A 20,662-nucleotide genomic window follows, 5' to 3' on the forward strand; every position below is an offset into this window, starting at 1 on the left:
AATCACAACATTAGAGACTAATTCTTTTAATAAAAAATTATAAGGACCTTAACCAAAATTTTAGGAGTGAAGAACTATATTTTACAAAAAAAATTAAATTATATTTACAATGATGAAAGTTGTATATTACTCTGTTTTTTATTTATTACTTATTCCAACAATAATCTTCTAAAATATAATACATTTTTGTTTTGAACAAGAAATTAGGAACTGATGCAGGATAACTAGCAGATTTAGTTAGGACCATAAATTCTTTTATTGAAGCATAAAATGCCTGTTTTATTCAAATCAATATTTTGAGACAAAGAATAAAATTTAAAAAAAAAAACAATGTGATAACAATGCATCATTAATCCTTGATTTTTTTTATCATTGATATAAGGAATTCTATTTCTTTATAGAAAATATTAACATTTCTCAAGGTCAAAGAAGAAGTAACAATAATTTTCTATTTTATAACTTGTCGTCATGGTAACAATGTAGAGCTTTTCTAAATTTGAATTTCCGTTCCTCTTCTGAAGGAACTAAATTAGTGGAAGCTTCATACTATAAATTCGTTCTCTTCATTCACTTTCAGAACCTTGATCACCGATTTTGCTACACTCACTCTCTCACTGAGCGGTCGAATCTAACGGCTGAAATTCACTTCAACCGCTCCTCTCCTTTTCAGTCTTCCTCTAATCACCGTTCCCGGCGGCGAGGTCGCTGGTCGCCGAGATTAAGTTGGTGTTCGATTCGTTCCTGCTCTTCCCTTGAGGTTGGTGTTTGTAGATTCGTTAATCGTTGCTCTTTTCTGATGGAATTCTTGAAGGAAATTGAGATGAAAATGTGATGAGTTATTATCAGTTTTCCACGTCTTTTTCCCCGTTCTGTTGTGTTAGCATTATCTTACTGGCTGATGGTTTTTTGTTTGGGTCAGAAAGCTCTGAGACGTTGAACGCGACAAAATGAAACGATTTTAATTCGCATATCACGATCTTTTCGCTTCATATAATGAGTATTTTGAAGTTAATTTTTTATCGCATTTCGTCTGAAAAATTGGGGTCGCAGTTTTCCATTTTCCTGTTCCATTCCACTTTATTGACTGCGAGTGCTAGACTGCTAGTTAATCTATTTTTAAGATTCAAAATCATAAACTCGAATTTAAGGTCTTGTTTTTGAATTTAGATGCATATTACAAATATATTTTTGAGCTAGATAGGTGAAACAATAAATCATGTAGTTCTTGTTAGATCACCATTTTTTTCAGGTTAGGGACAGCAACCTGGTTGCTTCTGGGTCTTTAAGAGATTCTATTATTTTTCCCAGACATGATGACCAAAAAGAAATTGAGGCATCCTTTTCAAACACAGAATTAGAAACTACCATGATTGTTTATAGTGCTGAATCGTTTTAAGTTTCTTATTTACATCTTCGTAGTTGTTTAATTTCCTTCTTGTTTTTAAAAAGAAACTCTTATTGGATAATGATCTTTCTCTCCCTTTGTCATGCCCTTCCTCTCATATACTGCATCTCTCTACTATATCCATGTCAGCATTGGACACTATTTACGTTTATTAGAAAATTTAAGAGGAAGTCGGGACCACCATTGCACTATGCTACACGAGTAATGAGTTAGTTAATGTCACCTGGCAATTGACATTACTTGGATATAATTGTATGTGTTGAACGATCGTGTTAATTCTTTTTTCTTATGGTTCATATTTATCCTTGCTGTGCAGGCCTGAATCTCTTGAATATAGGGAGCTAGACAGTCAGTAATTCCTCGTTTTTGCTTGGAGTTTGGGAGTCTTTCACAATGGCTTCTACGGAGAATCCTGTAAAGGACAAAGCTGATCATCCTGTAGAAGACAAAGCAGATCATCCCCTGGAGGACAAAGCAGATCATAATGTGATAGGCAAAGAGGATCATCCCCTGGGGGGCAAAGCAGATCCTCCTGTAGCGGACAAAGCAGATCATCCTGTAGTAGACAAAGCAGATCATCCTGCAGTGGACAAAGCAGATCATCCTGTAGTGGACAAAGCAGATCATCCTGCAGTGGACAAAGCAGATCATCCTGCAGTGGACAAAGCAGATCATTCCGTGGAGGATAAAGCAGATCATCTTGTAAAGGATAAAAAAGATGATTCTGTTGTGGAAAAAACAGTTCATCCTGCAAACAACAAATCAGTTGATCTCCCTGAAGAAGCAAAGGCTCTTCTAAAATCATTAGCTAGTGAATGGAACGATGTACAAGATGCAGATGCATTGCAGGTGATCCCTCTTAAGGGGGCAATGACAAATAAGGTATTCCAAATAAAATGGCCAACGAAGACTGAGGAACCCTCACGAAAAGTTATTGTTAGAATTTATGGTGAGGGTGTGGAAAATTTCTTTGATAGGGATGATGAGATACGGGCATTTGAATTCCTGTCTAAGAATGAGCAGGGTCCCCAACTTCTGGGCCGGTTTTCTAATGGCCGCATTGAAGAGTTCATCAAAGCACGGGTAATCAGATCTGTACTTATTTTTACTCATCTTAAAACTATTAACACTCAAACTACCTTGCATTAATTTGATATTTTCGAACTTGGTTCATCAATCAACTGTAGAATGAATGCAGTATATAACTTGTACAATTATTTAATGTCTTGACAACTTGATTCAAGAAGCTTTGGTTCTATGTCAAGGATAAGCTTAACTTGAATTGAAAGCATAAGTTTCTAAGTGACATTATTCATGAAAATACCAAAGGAAGGCCTCTGTCACAGTTAATGCCGTGTAATGATATGTAATATTTAGCAATTGCTCAGATCTATTCAGCACTATCCCATTTTGAAGTTGATATGCTCAGTACACCCTTCCCCGAATGAGACTCCTCTGTTTAACTCCTCTGTTAATTCTCCAGACTTTATCAGCATCTGACCTGCGTGATCCATCTATCTCTGCTCTTATAGCAGCCAAAATGAAGGAGTTCCATAATCTTGAGATGCCTGGTCCAAAGAAAATCATCGTATGGGATAAAATACGGTATGTGCTTTCTGATCACCCATCCCATCCTCACTCCTTAAAAGACTTGGAGAGAAGAGTTTGTTTGTCACTCTATGATAGATAAGAACCCAGTCACCTTTCTCACTAGATAAGGTTTGTTGCTTCTTCCAGATTTTAAGTTCGGTCATTTCTAAAACAGTTTTATCTTAATGCTTCAGAAAATGGATTAGCATAGCCAAGGGTTTATCTTCCCCTGAAGAAGTTGAAGCCTTTTACCTGGACACAATTGACAAGGAAGTTGATATTTTGGAAAAGGAACTCTCAAGCGATCAGCAACTGATAGGGTTTTGCCACAATGATTTGCAATATGGTAACATAATGCTTAAAGAAGAGACCAATTCTGTGACCCTAATCGTGAGTCTCTGTTTTTGCTAGTTTGTGAAAGTAAGATTTTGTTGCTTCATGTTTTCTTTTTAATTGGTGGACTTGCTTTGAAGAAAAGGCTAGTTCTGCTGTAGTCATAGACTTGCCATACATCGATTTTGCCATTTGGTATAGCAACTTCCACTGCACTGCTCAAAGTGCTGTGGAATTTTCCCATTTGGATACTGTACATACATTTATGGAAAAATTATCCTTATACTTTGTGAAAAGAATAAGAGAAGAAATCTACCCTGAATGGTAGCAGCCTATTATTCCAAATCTGGATACAGAACCCTAGAGTTGTCTTAATTATAGCGTGATGAACTTCGTTGCTGCAAGCCTTTCCAGCATTTTAAGGTCAAATTGTCTTAATGACTGATTATTTTGAATGATGATGTAATTTTTAATCGTAGATATGAGATTTTGAAAATGATCTATGATCTTGGACTTATGATTTTAATGTTGCCCTTTTGTAACAGGATTACGAATATTCAGGTTATAATCCTGTGGCATACGACATTGCAAACCACTTCTGCGAGATGGCAGCTGATTATCATACAGATGCACCTCATGTTCTTGACTTCAGTAAATGTCCTGGTATGATGCTTATATAATTTCTTTTCATTCATCATTCTTTATTATATGGTTGCATCTCACTTTCTCTTGACAGATTTGGAGGAGCGTAAAAGATTTGTGCAGGCATATTTGAGTACTTCAGGTAGTGAATTTATTTGGTTCTTGATATTGCGCAGTCGTTCTTTCTTTATTTCAGCACAACTTCATCTTATGGTGTAGATGTATTAAAGAGGGGATATTGTTTTGTGTTTAAATAAAATTGATGATTTAGTTCATAATATGAACAGTCAAGTTGTTGCATGGTATAAAAATTCACTTTTGGCGTTCATTTTAAAAACTATACAGAATAAGATATGCTTACTTTTCATCATTCATTACAGGACTATTTTTCTCCTCAAATACTGACTTATGATTTCCATACTGAAATTACTGGACTCAAATGCAGGCCAGGAACCTAGTGACAGTGAAGTAGAGCAGTTACTTCAGGAAGCTGAGAAGTATACACTTGCAAATCATCTATTCTGGGGCTTGTGGGGAGTAATTTCGGTACTTTCACATCTTCTCTCTTTAGCATTAGTAATAAGAGGTTGTTAAATAGACATTGCACCTGAGATATGAAGACCAGTCAATCATAAATAGACATTCTTATGCCGACGGTGATTAGGTCAAGTGAAAGGGACTCAATTCTCTTTAAATAAAGTTGATGATTTGAATCTTAAAAATAATAAATAAAAAATCATATTGAGAGAGCTATATTCAGTTGAACCTAACAAAACTTGAATATGACCCAATGGTGTCAGATTCCATATAATAGTAGAAAAAAGAAACATTCTTCTTGTGCTGATTCTTGAGAGACAGATTCTGCAGCATCTACCTTAGATTTTTTTTTTTTTTGATAGTTAGATTTTTTTCCCTTGTAGTTTTTCTTTATTGACCTGTAGCTAGATGACTTAGTAGTATCAAAATATCTTAGTAGAAACATATTAAAGCCCTTTAAACTTTTCAAGTTTCTACCAGTTCTCCTTTATGACTACCTTAATAACAGTGACTACTGAAAGTCCTATACTATGAGGTTTGACTCCCTGCTGCTGAGAGATGTGACCATGTTAAATGCTCAACTGTGCCTCAAACAGGATTGCTTCCTATATAAGAACACATGTGCCTGATTAACCAAAAAAAAAGAAGTCCTATACTATGTGTCTTAGACCCAGTAGGGACTTATAGGAGCATAGTAATCTAAATATTTGTTGACATTTCTTATGAATTCCCCAGGCACATGTAAACAAGATCGATTTCAACTACATGGAGTACGCAAAACAGAGAATTAAAGAGTATTGGGCAAGGAAACCGTATCTTTTGTGCTCTGCTGGACCTTCCCTTGAAACTATTACGACTGAAGGTAATGAATGAAACTTAACTGGATGTATGGGTGGTCTTGTACTACTACTGCTTTGTTAATAGGTTGCTACTGACATAAACAGAATATGAATTTTTGATGATCATCAAATGTGGTGTATGTGTTTAAAAAATGATATTTTGATTATGTTCTAGTTCTTAACATGAAATTATACTTTTATGGATGTGTTTTTGTATGTATATATAGCCCAAGATTTATGCCTCCATCTGACATTATATTATCTGTTAATTATTAATGTTAATGACGAAGAGATAGAGATTATATGTGAAGTTCAGCTTCTAGAGTCCCCTCTTAAAACTGTTCTAAGATTCCTGGACCCTTGCAGCCGTGAATTTTTTGCAAATTCACAATTACAATTGCAATCACAATCACAATAGATAAATAAATAAATAAATATATATATATATATATATAAAATCTAAAATGAATTGTACTGTTCATATCATGTGAATAGTGTGATCTATTTATCAGATTCTATGTAATGCATGGAATGACCACTTGGCACTATTTATTGGTAATTTTTCTTAAATTATTCATAGTCCCAAGTTGGAAAAAAAAAAAGCAATTTCCTATTTTTTAAATTCCATGGCCTAGTATTGTGAAAAATTTACTTGTCCAGATTATTTTGAACCCTTGCTGCGTGGGACTGTTCTTCTTTGAACAAACAAAAATTTTGTCATCTCCAATACTCTCGACATGGAGGAAAATAGGGTTTCGTTATATTAGAAATTAGATGGAAATCAAGAAAAATTGGAACTTATTTAATTAGTGAAAGGAAAAATAATATAGAAAGTAATAGGTGATTAAAGTTCTTTTTTAGGTTTTTATCTCACTAAAAAATTTATATTTTCTCAAGCCTAAATAATCCAAAAGCTTGGATACGTTGCGACTTCTCTTTTTGTTATTTTTTAGCCATGTATATGTATAAAAGTAGCATATTTGCAACTTTAACAATATAATTCTATATTTCAGTTTGTTACTGAAATTCACTTATTTTCGTTATACGAAATTATATATTTACGGCAGTTATATAAATAGTTATTCTTTTTTTTTTAAAATAAGTTCTTTTTTTTAATGAAAAGTAACTCCTTTTTAATTCTTACTTGTACAAGGTATTAGTTATTTTTTGCATTTTCAAATAATAATTTCTAAATATTCGTCCAGAAGAAAAAATAGTTTTTATTCTGAAGAATCAATAATACATTCTTTTTGCATGATTTATGGACGTGCAAAAGAAAAATTATGATTTCTTGGCACTGAATTCAGTTATCAATTAAATTAGTGTTCCTGTTATCATTATTTATTCCTCACATAGACCAATTTTTTTGAATATTAAAGAAACTACTTTTCTCTCTTAAATTTTATTCTAAATAAAAAAAACAATTCATTTCACGGTAAAAATGAACTAAACTCATATTTGCATATATTTTGTAACATAAAAAAGGATATTTCTCTCCCGCCTGTAAAATATAAAATACATTAATTTACTATTGTATGAGCAGTATAACTGATTTTATTAAATTTCATATAATAAAAGCGAGTTTTTTTTTATCTGAATATATGACAGTTATAAGTAATATTATTACTACTCACGTGGAAATTTTGTTTCCTATAGGTGTTGCTGCTGCTGAAACCTCAAGCGGTAGATATTAAAATAAGTTTTTCTTACAATAAAAATGCTAAATGCTAATATGCTATTATTATTAATAGCTAATCAGATTATTACATTTTCTTTTTTGAAATTTTTGCAGAAAATCGAACTCAAGATCAGTCTTCATCAAACAGAGGAAACTCGGTCAAGACCCCTTTCTTCAAGAAGTTGAAGAAAGTATTTGGAATGAGCGTTTTCAGGTCAAGAAGTTGAACAACATTTGTGCAGCCCATTGATTATTCATTTGTTTTCTCTCTCTCTCTTTTTTTTTTTTTTGCGTGAGAAGAAAAAATGCACTGCATTTTTAAACATGTAATTGATTCACATCATTTTAAATAATCAATTTCTTTTTGAAAAAAAATTGCTTTGCTTGTCAATAGCTTGAAGGTTGACGTCAGTGCAAAATATTATTTTTGTTGATCAAATTTCTATGTTATTCTTTTTTTTTAACTGAAAAGAGCATAACAAAAATCAGGGTCTACAGCATATCATGATTCATAATAGGATCTCTCTCATGGATCCATAACAAATTTCTATGTTATTCTCAAGATACTCCATCCCATCCTATCTAAACTATAAAGAACTTTTAATTAACTTTATAAGAATTAGGAAAAGTAGTTAAATATAGTTTGTATAATTAGATGTGATAAATAATTTTACAGAAACAAAGTAGTTATTTTTTATTTCATTGTAGTCAATAATCTTACAAGTAATAGTTTCTTAATATATAATTTTCACAATATGTCATTTGTCAAAAAAATAAAATGTCAAGCAATTTTTCAGAGACTAAATAATTATCAGATTTTATAATACTTAGTGTGTGCTTGTTTTTCAGTTTACATCTGGCAAAAGTATATTTAAAGAATTCAACTATTTATTAAATTTGGTAAAAATAAATTTCTGATGTGATTTGGATGTGTTTTTAGGAGTTATTCAAATATAACATGAGTACAAAATTCAAATAATTCAACTGTTGAAAAAAATTAACCTCGATATAAAATTCACTTGTTATAGATTTGGTTTAAAATATTAAAAAATTTTATTTTCAAAAAATGTTATTGAAAAAAAACAGCGAGGAATCTTTTTGCTGGGGGATCTCCGTTTCCGGTGCCTAGTGGCTGTGGCCAGAATCCTTGGCGAGTCAATGAATCAGTAGATTGAGATTTGGTAAGTCCTCCCTTCTGTCGCACATTCTTGAAATTGTATTTAATTTTATTTATAAATTATGCTGTGAATTTTTTAAATAATATTATATATATATAATTATTTTTTATGATAGAAAAAATGTAATATAATATTATTTTTTGGATTTGATACGTAAAAGTATATTTAAAATTTTATATACTTTTATTCTTTATATTTTTTTCATTAGTATTGATGGGGTTATTAAAAAAATCAGAGGAGTATTATGTAATAACCCAGAAATTTTAGGAAAAATTAGCTCAGAAGGGATTTTTATATTTATTTTTATTCTTCAGCCTTTGAGTTACCATTTTTCGCCCTCATTTAAAGAAATAAAGTAATAATAATAAAAAAAGGTCAGGAATCAAAATGCACAAAAGGGGACCTTAGGGCTTGTTTGATTTTTATTTTTAAAAATAATTTTAAAAAAAACATAAAAAATTAAAATTTATTTGGATAAGTGTTGTTCATTTAGTTGTTTCCAAAACTGTTTTTTTTTATTTTTAAAAAAAAACAACTTTATGCTCTTTTCACTTTTTATTTTTAAAATATACTACTTTTAATTATTAAAAATTATAGTTATTTTAATCAATTTTTATTATTAATTATTATTATTATTAACTATTTATAATTATCATTATCAGTTAATTTTTATTAATAATTATTATTATTAACTATTTATACCCAAATGAATTTTTATTTTATTTTATTTTAAAAATAATTTTTAAAACTGTACTACAAAATAATTTTTAAAAATAAAAAATGAGAATAAACCAAATTTAAGTTTTTTTCTGTTCACCGACGCACGTGTGCGGGGGTCGCCATTCGTTCACCTCTGCGGTGGATTCTGTCAAGCTCGTGGCGCTTCCTCTTTCTCCATTTTCAACGCCGTCGGAACTCCTTCCTTTTCCTTCTCCCTTATTTCTGTACATAGATAGTAAGCATGCAAAGAGCTGGTCAGCTACTGCCGGAGGTCCGATTCACGCCGTCAACTTCTTCTTCCTTCCCCTGTTCTGTCGATGTTGTTTGGGGTAAGTGAGGGAAGCTTGAATTTCAGTACATATGGAATGTTGTTCTATTGTTTTTGTTAGTTTCAAGCATACATATTTTCATTCTCTTGGCTCTTAGCATGTCTGAATCTTGACTCATTGTGGTATTGTATGAAATTCCAGTCTATTTGAAAGTTTATTTTACAATTATTTTTTAATTGAAAGCAGTACTTGCTATATACATCCGTTTTGGGTTGAGCTTGATGAAATGAGTACTGTAATTTGTTAGCAAAACAATTTACACATAGAAGAGGATTTTTCTATCTTAATTGAAAATATAACTAAATCACAATTTTAAATATTTGACTATTTGTCAGGAGTCTTTTTTTTTTAAAGACTTTTTTTAAAGCGTATAAAAGTTTATAGAGAAAACTTTGAAAAAACCGCTTATAGATATGCAGAGGTGGAGAGAGGGAGAATCGACAGGGGCCACAGCCCTCCTAATTTTTTAATTTTTTTAATAAAATATATGAGTTATATATTTTAGATTCTCTTGAGTTAACACATTATAAAAGTTATGAAATATTAGATTAAATTTTTATTTTAATTATATATGTAGTGTTTGACATATGTATAGAGTAACTATTTTAGTAATTTAAAGATATGGTTATCATATGATCTAATAAAATAATGTTATATATGCTCTTAAAATATGGATGTCATTTTAATTTACTTTTATTTTATATTTAATAAAAGAAATTATGAGAATTATTATTAACAATCTTTGTTAAACATTGTAACAAAAATCTCAAGATATATTGAATTCTATGCGCTTGATATCTATTATAAAATTACTTATCTAAAAGTTAAGAAATTTGATGAAGATGTTCTTCCAAAAAAAAAAAATTTACTTTTTTTAAAATAATCAAGTTATTAAAATTTATGACAATTGATCTCATTGACATAAAAATTTTATAACAATTGAGCATTGTTAATATGTTGCTATATGTGTTTACTACAATTATTAATTAAAAAAATTAAATAGTAAATTCAATAAACAAATAATATAGTTTATTACATTGATCAAAACTTTAAATTCTAATGATATATTTAAATCATTTAATGCTTATAGGGATGATAACATTTTCACCAATTTAATGATAATTCCTATTGATAAAGAAATTGCTAAAACATTTATCGTAAATATAATAATTAATAATTTTATACCATAAAAAATCGATGAGAAAAACTTAAAAAAAAACACACACACAAATATTGTTATACATGTGTAAAATTAAATATAAACATATATATATATATATATTAAAATATTTATATTTTATCAGTGATATATATATATATGTGTGCTTTTTTTTAATTATTATATATATTTTGTCATCTCGACCCTCCTTAATAAAAATTTTTGACTCTGCCTTCTAGATATGGTTTAGATTCTTTTTCAATAAATATTTTCATATATTGAAGGATTGATTTCTGATGTACTTGGGAATACTTATGGTGGAATCAAACATAACATGCCTGTTTTTCATACCCTTTAAGCTGCATTTGACATTCTTAGCCTTCGATTTGCACTTGAGATTTGTAGCCTTAGGTTGTGCTGGATTTGTTACTTATTTTCATAGATTATATATCCATACCTAGTCTACGAACCATACATGATTAGTGATTTACTCATGTGGGCTCTATGCTTGTAATAGAAATCTCATGCTCTATGGATTTTTCAAAAGGAATTTGTTTTTTAGAAAAATATTTTATTTTCTTCTTAATTTCTATTTTTAAAAAGAAATTCTTATTTTAAATTCCTGGATAAATTTATCTTGGGATTTTTGCTCTAAAGTCTATTTTGCTATTTTAATGGGTTTGAAATATGCTTCCCACATTTGTTGATAATGTTATTTCAGCATTCTATATTGTGAGTATTGTATTGGATTATTAGAAAATATTTATCCATGTCCACGTATTTGAAGTGCTTAAGATAACTTAGATATTTGAGGTATTGTCATCTTATCTTGAGAAAATAAACATGATTCAGGATACATATGTTTATGCATATTATAATTATTTTAGTAATGAGTTTTATTATGAAACATCCTTTATTTATTTGTATACCAAATGTTAGAATCATACAATCCTTTCATTTGCATTATACAAGGGACCCTCTACTTGTTTGATATAAATTTAAATTATTATTTTATTGCATTCAATAGTTGTTTAAACAACAAGCAAGATATCTACCTCTTTATTTCAATACTTGTTTGATATAATTCTTGTATTTTGATTATATTTTTATATGTTAGGGGTAGAATCTACAAGATACATTAGTGATTCAGTGGAATTTTCAAGTGAAATATATATTTTAAATATAATACATCATATTTCAAATAAAAGATATAATAAAATAAACGATATAATTAAAAATTATATCATCCTTGTAATTCTTGTAAAGATTTAGGAAGTAATTCTTGTAATCCATTCAAATTAATTGTTTAATGGTACTTAAAACTTTCCTTCAGAGATTTACTGAAAATCTTTACAAAAAGTCATGAGTATTGCAATATCATTTAATTTTATATCATTGAAGTGTGTAATCTTTCCCAATTGTAATTAGGAATATACACGGATTAGGTTTATAAATCAAGGTTAACATTTATTTTGTGTCAGTCAAGCTTGGCATTGTGGGTGTGACAGAATGGTATCAAAGCTTAGATTTTTTATTTGGTCCTTTGGATGTATTTGTGTAAATATGCTTTGAATGTTCTCAATTAAAATTATGCCTATGCATGATTGAAGATTTTTGAAAATTATAATGTCCCTTTTCCTCTTCAAGTATGTAGTATATACATTCTTAATTTATTACTCATTTGAATTTTGAGATTTGTATGCTTGAAAATTTGAAGGATTGACTTTCATAAGAGGGAAAAAAATGTAATAACCCAAAAAATTTTAGAGAAAATTAAAAATTATGATAATATATTTTGATCATATTTTTATATGTTGATGTAGATTTTACAAGATGCATTAGTGATTCAGTGAAAATTTCAAGTGAAGTGTATATTTAAATATAATACATCATATTTTAAATAAAGATATAATAAAATGAATGATATGATTTTTAATGATATCATTCTTGTAATTCTTATAAAGATTGAGGAAGTAATTCTTGTAATATGTTCAAATTAGTTATTTAATAGTGCTCAAAACTTTCTTTCAAAGATTTACTAAAAATCTTCTCAGAAAGTCATGAATATCACAATATCATTTGATTTTATATCATTGAAGTGTATGATCTTTTTCAATTGTAATTAGAAATATATATGGATTAGGTTTATGAATCAAGATTAACATTTATTTCATGCTAGTCACACTTGTTATTGTAGGTGTGACAGAATGGTATCAGAACTTAGATTTTTTATTTGATCCTTTGGGTATATCTGTGTAAGTATGCTTTGGAATGTTTTCAATTAAAATTATGCCTATGCATGGTTGAGGATTTTTGAAAATTGTAATGTCCCTTTTTCTTTTCAAGTATGCAATATATACATCCTTAATTTACCATTTATTTGAATTTTGAGATTTGTATGTTTAGAAATTTAGAAGATTGATTTTCATAAGAGGAAAAAAATGTAATAACCTACAAAATTTAGGAAAAATTAAAATTTATGATAATTTATTTTGATTATATTTTTATATATTGGGGGTAGATTTTATAATATGCATCAATGATTCGGTGAAATTTTTAAGTGAATTGTCTATTTTAAATATAATACCTCATATTTTAAATAAAAGATATAATAAAATGAATGATATAATTAAAAATTATTAGAAAAATTAATAGCACTATAAATTAAATTGAGAAAAATAATTTGATAATTTAACTAGATATAATAAGAAAAAAGTGCAAAAAAATTGTTAAAAAATTCATAGAAAAGGACATTAGAGAGGGGTACAAAAGAGAAATTGTTATTACGCTAACATTTATTATGATTTTTGAAATGCAAAGCATCTCTTTATCACTTATGTTAAACTTGTGATAAGGAGACAGAATCTAAATTAATTGTGATTTTATAAAAAATAACTAAACAATAATTTTTAGATCTCATTTTATAACCACTTTTAGCTTTTAGACAAGGTTATCTTGACTCCCACCACTTGCACTAAATCCTTTCAACTATTATATGTCTCATGTGCCATTATCAAAATTACTAATTCAATTGAATGGTAGTTAAAGATGTTAGCACAAGATAAAGAATTGTAGACTTTTTTTGCTAAGAGAGGCCTTAATGTGATGCTGGGTTTTCATGAGATGCTACGCTCTCTGCTTGAACTTGAACCTTTGCTCTAACAAGACAAATCACGAATTGATACTTTGAGCCTTTCCTTTATGTATAATAATAAAAAAGAAATATGGAAAATATCAAATCACAACTCCACTTTTTTTGTGCCCTTTAATTTAATAATTTACTTATTTTATTAAAAAATATAAGGTATTTATAATATTTCACCTTTTAGGGTGTAATTAATATGTTTTTCTTTTAAAAAATCTCTTAATAAATAAATAATTTAATATTTAGTTTTGAGTGAAATGCCATAATCTCTCGATTAAAATGTAAGATATTTTTTGAGAGGTTGAATGTTGAAAAATATAAAATATTTTTAGTATTTTAAAGTATAATTAATGTATTTTTTTTAAGTGTCCATAATAAATACTCGCTCCGTCAAAAAATATAAGATATTTTTAATTGAATCATATTTTTAATAAAGTAATTAGTTATTTTTAAATTAATACCATCTTTCATATTTACTTCTATTTATATTTTAAAATAAAATAATTTATTTATTGAGGGCATTAAAAAAAACATTAATTATGGCTTGATCCTTTTCTAAGATTTTCAAATTTCGTGATCCCTAATTATAATTAATGTCTCTATGTGGTCTGTGATTGTCATTTTTCCTGGAAAAAAACAAAGAAAGAATTGGAAAAAAAAATAAATAAATGAGAACGCACTAACGCAGCGGAGGACTGGGGAGAATGTCCAGAACGCAGCTCAGAATTTCTCGGATTTTCTTCTGTTGGTTTCTACATATTCCCTGTTTGATTTTTGTGTTTGTTTTGGATTGTTTGTTCGAAAATAAAAAAGTCAACCTCGTTTGTATCTTTGAACGTCTGAGAAATTTCCTGGGTAATCTATTGCTCCGCATTGAGTCCGTAGTTTTTAAGGTTCCAGCACCATTTTTCATTTTCTTTTTTGTTTTTAACTGTTACTTTAGACTTTCGTAGCAAGCTTTCATTGAAATTTAAAGCTTCCAAATTTTACCTCCTACTAGTATGAACTATTCTGTGGTTAAGCAGCAAGTTGGCAACTTATTGGGGTCTCTTTTCTGTAACATCTTAATTTTCCTCTCACATTTTTCTTGTTCTACATGATTCTAGACCCATTGAATGGAACTTCCCATATTGGCATAACGTGGCGCTGTCTCTGAAATCATGATCTGCAGACCAAAGCTTCTGAAATGTGGCATAATTCAGAGTCTGAACTTTCTCAGCGCCAATTCTTCTCTTTTGATTGATACGGGTAAGCTATTTCACTCAAACTTTCCCTTTCCACAGTTAATAATATAAGCAAGCAGCTGAACATTACTAGTGCACTGAAACTTGGGAGGCTGGGTCACTGTTTCGAACTCTGATTGTGGCATGTTTTTTTTTTTTTAAGGAAAAAGAAACTTAGCGATTGTCTAATTTATTTATAAGATACTTTCGGTTTTTTATGACTAAATAAGACTTGAAGTGGTAGTTTCCTGTGCATACGAGACAATTGGTATTCATTGTATCAGGTAAACCTCTTGATAGAATACAAGAAGGCGCCTATTCAACAATGCCATTGGCTAATGATAACATGGATAAGGAATTTGGGAATTTTACATTGGCAAAAGACCTGGCCAGTCTTGTTGAGGAATCTTCTAAAGTTGTTGAGAAAAAGGCAAAGAGTCGAATGGAGCTCAAGAGATTGCTTGAATTCCGCATTAAAAAGAGAGTCAAGGAGCAATATGTGAACGGGAAATTTCAAGACGTAATGGAAAAAGTGGTTTCCAATCCAGAAACTCTTCAGGATGCTTACAATTGTCTGAAGCTTAACTCTAATGTTGATGTGGATTTGAACTATGACAGCACTTTCAATACCTTGGCAGAACAGCTATGCCATGGGAGTTTTGATGTCACTGCCAATACCTTCACTATTTCAACAAGAGGTGTGAAGAAAGATGTTCTTGTCCTCCCCAATTTAAAGTTGAAGGTTCTCCAAGAAGCTATCAGGATTACTTTGGAAGTTGTTTATAGGCCACACTTCTCCAAAATTTCACATGGTTGTCGAAGTGGCAGGGGACACTCCACAGCCTTAAAGTACATCTGCAAAGGGATCTTGAATCCTGACTGGTGGTTCACATTGCATGTAACCAAAAAGTTAGATGCTGCTGTCTTAACTAAGCTTGTCTCAGAAATGGAGGACAAAATAGAAGACCCAAAATTATATGCGATGATTTGGGGCATGTTTGAGGCCCAGGCACTGAATTTTGAGTTTGGAGGTTTCCCAAAGGGCCATGGTCTTCCACAAGAAGGGTTTTATCGTCTATTCTCATGAATATATATTTTGACCTCTTTGATCGAGAATTTTACAGGTTGTCAATGAAATATGAAGCTATTAATGGTGGAAGTTGTGATGATCAAGATAAATCATGCTCCAAATTGCGCAGTTGGTTTAGGAGACAGTTGAAAAGTCATGATCCTAAGTGCTTAGTTGAAGGGACTCCTGGTCTCAAAGTATACTCTTGCCGAGTTATGGATGAGATATTTTTTGCAGTTTCTGGTTCTAGAGAATCTGCTGTTAGTTTGAAGTCTGAGATCCAAACTTATTTGAAGGACTCTTTGCTCCTGGATGTGGATGACCAAACAGATATACTACCTTGTGATGGATCTGATACTATTCGCTTTCTGGGAACTTCAATTAGAAGAAATGTTAGAGAAAGTCCTGCGGTTAAAGCTGTTCACAAGTTAAAGAAAAAAATTGAATTATTTGCTTCACAAAGGCAAGAGGCCTGGAATTATGGGACAACTAGAATTGGGAAGAAATGGCTGGGGCATGGTTTAAAGAAGGTTAAGGAATCAGAAATCAAACACTTAGCTAATAATAGCTCTTTGCTAAACAACATTTCATGCTTCCGTAAGTCTGGAATGGAAACTGACCATTGGTATAAACACTTAATGAAGATATGGATGCAAGTTATTCAAGCTAAAAATGCTGCAAGTGAAGAAATCATCCTATCTAAGTGTGTTGCTGAACCATCTCTACCCCAAGAGCTTAAAGATTCATATTATGAATTTCTAAAACAGGTGGATAAGTATATATCTTCTGAGACAGCTTCTACACTCCAGCTTTTATCAAATTCTGACATCTCAACACAACTTGAAATTAAACAAACTGAGATTATTGCTCCGTTATGTGCTATTAAAAAACGTCTCCAGAGATATGGATTGGTCACATCTAATGGATGCCCCCGCCCTGCTACTTTACTTATCTTGCAAGATACTGCTGAAATTATTGACTGGTTTTCAGGGATTGTACGCCGCTGGCTAAGATGGTATCAGAATTGTGTTAACTTTAATGAGGTAAAGCTCTTGATTTCTGTTGAAGTTCGGAAATCATGTATCCGTACTTTAGCAGCGAAGTATCGGATACATGAAACTGAGATAGAGAAGCGGTTTGACCAGGAACTCAGCAGGCTTCCATTAACTGAGGAGATAGAGGATAAGATGACAAATGAAACTTTGGATGTTGAAGCTTTTGATAATAATGAGTCATTAATGTATGGAATTTCCTACAGTGGTTTGTGTTTGTTGTCTCTGGCAAGATTAGTGACACAGTCAAGACCTTGTAACTGTTTTGTTATTGGGTGCTCATCCGCAGCACCAAGTGTCTATACTCTTCATGTTATGGAAAGGCAGAAGTTTCCAAGCTGGAAGACTGGCTTTTCAACTTGCATCCATCCAAGCTTGAATAAACGACGAATTGGATTATGCAAGCAACATCTGCAAGATTTGTACCTGGGTCACATATCTCTGCAGTCCATTGATTTTGGTGCATGGAAGTAAGCGCTATCTATTATTGGAGATTCCTTATAAGGCTATTTGGATTATGGTCATATATTACATCAGTTTGTTGAAGATGTTAAAGGTTCTCTTGCAAATGAGGTGCAAAATTTAAATCTCAGCTTACTAGCAGATTTTGTTTGATATCCCGAGGTGATTCTCTCCTTTACTTATGACTATTTTTACTTTCATGAATCTCATTCTGATCAATCATTTGCAGATTATATAATTCTAGGCATTGGAGCTCTAGAAATTTGTCTTCGATTTTTGGTAATGGTTTATGGAGCTTTTGTTGTCATCCTAAATTCCATTTTTAGATTTAGGGCCTGCTTGGATAGGCTTATAAGTGATAGATTCGCTTGCTTGTTATATGATGGTTGATGGCTTCAGATCAGGGCATGTTTTGCATTATGAGATGTTAAAACACATTTACAATTATTAATTCTGTGGAATGCTATTTATATTTTAATCCATATAGGTTTGGAAATGTTAAAATATTTACACTTTAAGATTATAAGTTATTTTTATATTTGAATATCTTATTAAAATTTTATTTAAGAAAATTTGTTATAAAATTTTGTAGCCAAATGAATTGTATTTAAAGAGTTCTTTTGATCACAGTATCCTAATGCTTAACAATTTATGCTTCATATAATATCTCTTGCAAAATTCTTACTATGTAGCATAACCATCCAAACAAGAAGGCAAAAATACCTTTTTTTCCCAATCCAAAATGGAAGTACTTTTAAATGTATATCCAAGTAAGCCCCTGATCTTTGTGAAGTGGGCAATTGTGTTCCATTAGATGCTGCTGCTGCTTTTTTTTTGTTTTTTGTTTCCCAATAATGAATCATTTGGTTTTGGTATTCAAGGCTACCAACTAATTCAGATTTGAGTTGAGTTAAGCACTAATTGAGGGGAAGCTCTGGTTATTTATGTGATTGTATGTCTAGAGGATTATTCAAGAAAATGACCAACAACTCATCATCCATCTCAAATGAGAAATTTTTTTTTTTTAATACTCTTTCTAAGGTAGTTCTTACTTACATGGTCATGTCTGGATTGCCCAGCACCAATGACACCTTATTTGTGTCTGCTTAAATTGTCAGTCTGCAATCTTTGATGCCAAGACAGATGTATGGCAAAAGATGGGGCGTTCTTGTGAGGATTTTGGGATTAAGGAAGATGAGTCTTCATTCCCTCCTTTAGTTTAGTCCGTGTGAGTATCCATTTTGCTGGAAGAGGGAATGATTCAATTAATGGACTGAGTTATAAATATCTTGCCAATTTTCCTATTTTATCACTGTGCCACTTTTGCTGAGCAAATTTTCAGCTTTAAGCTACAAGAAGCAAGTCGTGGTGGTTATCATAAATGATATGTCTTAGAAATATAGCAGAAACTCTTATGACTCTCTCTGGTTTACTCATCCATGTTATATGAAGTAAAGATTTCAAGTAGTTTCATGTTCTTTAGCAGTTGCTTTCCTGTCTCAATGATTTTAAGGGTATTTTTCACTATGTAATCCAACCGAGTCAGCAGCAGTTAACTCAAAGCATGACTATAATGTTGGCCTGTTAGACTCATCAAGTTTTATTTTGATTCCCTTAGATGAAAGTTTTATTTGATTTCTTAATTCTGAAGCATTAAGTGCCAGTTAAAGAATCAAATAGAAGGGTAACTAGAGCATTCATTTTGACAGAGAATGATTGGCCAGTATTACTTTAGATATATTCCAGAACATAGTTTTCAAATTTTGTTGATTACATGAGCTAGCTTCTGATGTTAACTGATTGAAATCACGTAAGACCTCCATGTTAAAAAGGCAGATAGAAATTTTTACATGATCCAAGTTTCTTAAAATCAAATCAAACTTTTCAAAATTTCTATCTAGCAGCTTTTTCTTAACTTGGTTCTATAATGTTTCGAACCATGCAAAGCATCAAAAACTTCACTGCCTGCTGGAGCATCCTTGTCTTCATATCTCTTCTAGACATTTAAAACAACTGACATAATAGTTCCTATTTCCCCTAGCTTATCGAAGTGCTAGAGAGGATGAATTTGCTCTATATTTGAGAGGCTTGGCTTTTGTTTCTCTCTCAGCATGAGTTTCCAAATATTATTAAAAATTAATGTTTAAATAATAATAATTGATACAAAAATTTATCATTTAAGACTAATAATGTTAGGATTAGAGTATTAGAGATATATACTTTATAAGATTAATAGATTAGATTGAACTTCATAGAAATTAGAGAACTAAATGTGCACTTTTGCCTAAATCTATTTTATAAATCTCAAGTTTAATCAATAAGGAATTTTATGAAATATTTCAGGTAAACAATTTATGCAATTGATTGATTGATAATCGTTTTGATGAAAATTAGATAATTACGTCCCTTCAAAACGCAATTCTTATTTGGCATTCACCCTTAAAAAAGTTTCGAGGGAGATATCAAAACTTTATTTCATGTCCTCGTGATATTAATATCGAGTCGTTATGACTCTGCAAAATACAATGGTATTCCTAATTAATTTTGAATATGTTTACTGCAAGTTGAATCAAATAAATCATCTTCGTCAGCATGGACTACATGACTAGTGCAAATGGATACAATAATTAGAGTCATAGGAAACTAGCTTGCAGAAGCTATCTCCTTTTTTCCCCAAGGTGGGTGATTTAAAATGATATTATATATTTATAATTTCCCACGACTTAAATAAAATTGACCTCCAAACTTTGTTTGGAATGAGAATAAAACATGAACGAGAGAACTATGATATTTTATACTCTTGTTTTCTTCCTAGTTTAAAGAGGGAAAAGAGTAACGAAAAGCTTTATAATTTATATGTTAGAGAGGCGTGATTTTTTTTTTTAACTTTCTTTCCTAATTTTTACATTTTCTTATTATTTTTCCTATTCGAAACCGACGGTCAAATTGTCTTAAGGAACATAAAATAACGGAGAATATTTGTGCAACAATATTTGATTAATACCTTGTAATTGAATTATAGGCAAACGGTATATGTTTATGTATATATATATATATATATATATAATTAAGGAATCAATATCACTGTCTCGTAATTATCTTGTATGTACCTGCTTGGAAAATTATTAGGATCATTTGTTTAGATACAGTAACGTTAGATTTTTAGGCATGTTTGGATACTTGTTAGGAATTAATTTTGGGATCAAAATCATGGTTTTGCAAAAACTTATCCAACACTCTCATTTTGTAAAATTTCATTTGGCTTATAGAATTTTATTTGGAGAAGTTGAAATTTCCTTCA

The 20,662-nt window shown here is 30.6% G+C and overlaps 2 protein-coding genes across 3 annotated transcripts; both read left to right on the plus strand.

Moving 5' to 3' along the window:
- Positions 1-531: 531 nt before the first annotated feature.
- LOC129315261 (probable choline kinase 2) lies at positions 532-7,339 on the plus strand. 2 transcript variants are annotated; one of them, XM_054958847.1, is made up of 10 exons: positions 532-757; positions 1,722-2,488; positions 2,889-3,010; positions 3,190-3,385; positions 3,874-3,991; positions 4,065-4,112; positions 4,416-4,516; positions 5,243-5,369; positions 7,003-7,029; positions 7,139-7,339. In XM_054958847.1, the coding sequence occupies exons 2-10, from the start codon at positions 1,799-1,801 to the stop codon at positions 7,249-7,251; spliced, it is 1,542 nt and encodes a 513-aa protein (XP_054814822.1). In that variant the 5' UTR covers positions 532-757; positions 1,722-1,798; the 3' UTR covers positions 7,252-7,339. The 2 variants fall into 2 exon arrangements, with proteins under 2 accessions (XP_054814822.1, XP_054814823.1); XM_054958848.1 differs by lacking the exon at positions 7,003-7,029.
- A 6,921-nt stretch (positions 7,340-14,260) lies between these two features.
- Positions 14,261-18,718, plus strand: LOC129314969 (nuclear intron maturase 4, mitochondrial-like). Its single transcript, XM_054958456.1, is given in 3 exon segments — positions 14,261-14,803; positions 15,063-15,842; positions 15,845-18,718. Coding segments are annotated over 3 exon segments (2,397 nt in total). The 5' UTR covers positions 14,261-14,715; the 3' UTR covers positions 17,374-18,718.
- The last annotated feature ends 1,944 nt before the right edge of the window (positions 18,719-20,662 follow it).

Source organism: Prosopis cineraria, unplaced genomic scaffold (genome assembly GCF_029017545.1).
Source record: "Prosopis cineraria cultivar Desert tree isolate PC_DT_omini unplaced genomic scaffold, ASM2901754v1 PC7, whole genome shotgun sequence".
NCBI lineage: Eukaryota > Viridiplantae > Streptophyta > Magnoliopsida > Fabales > Fabaceae > Prosopis > Prosopis cineraria.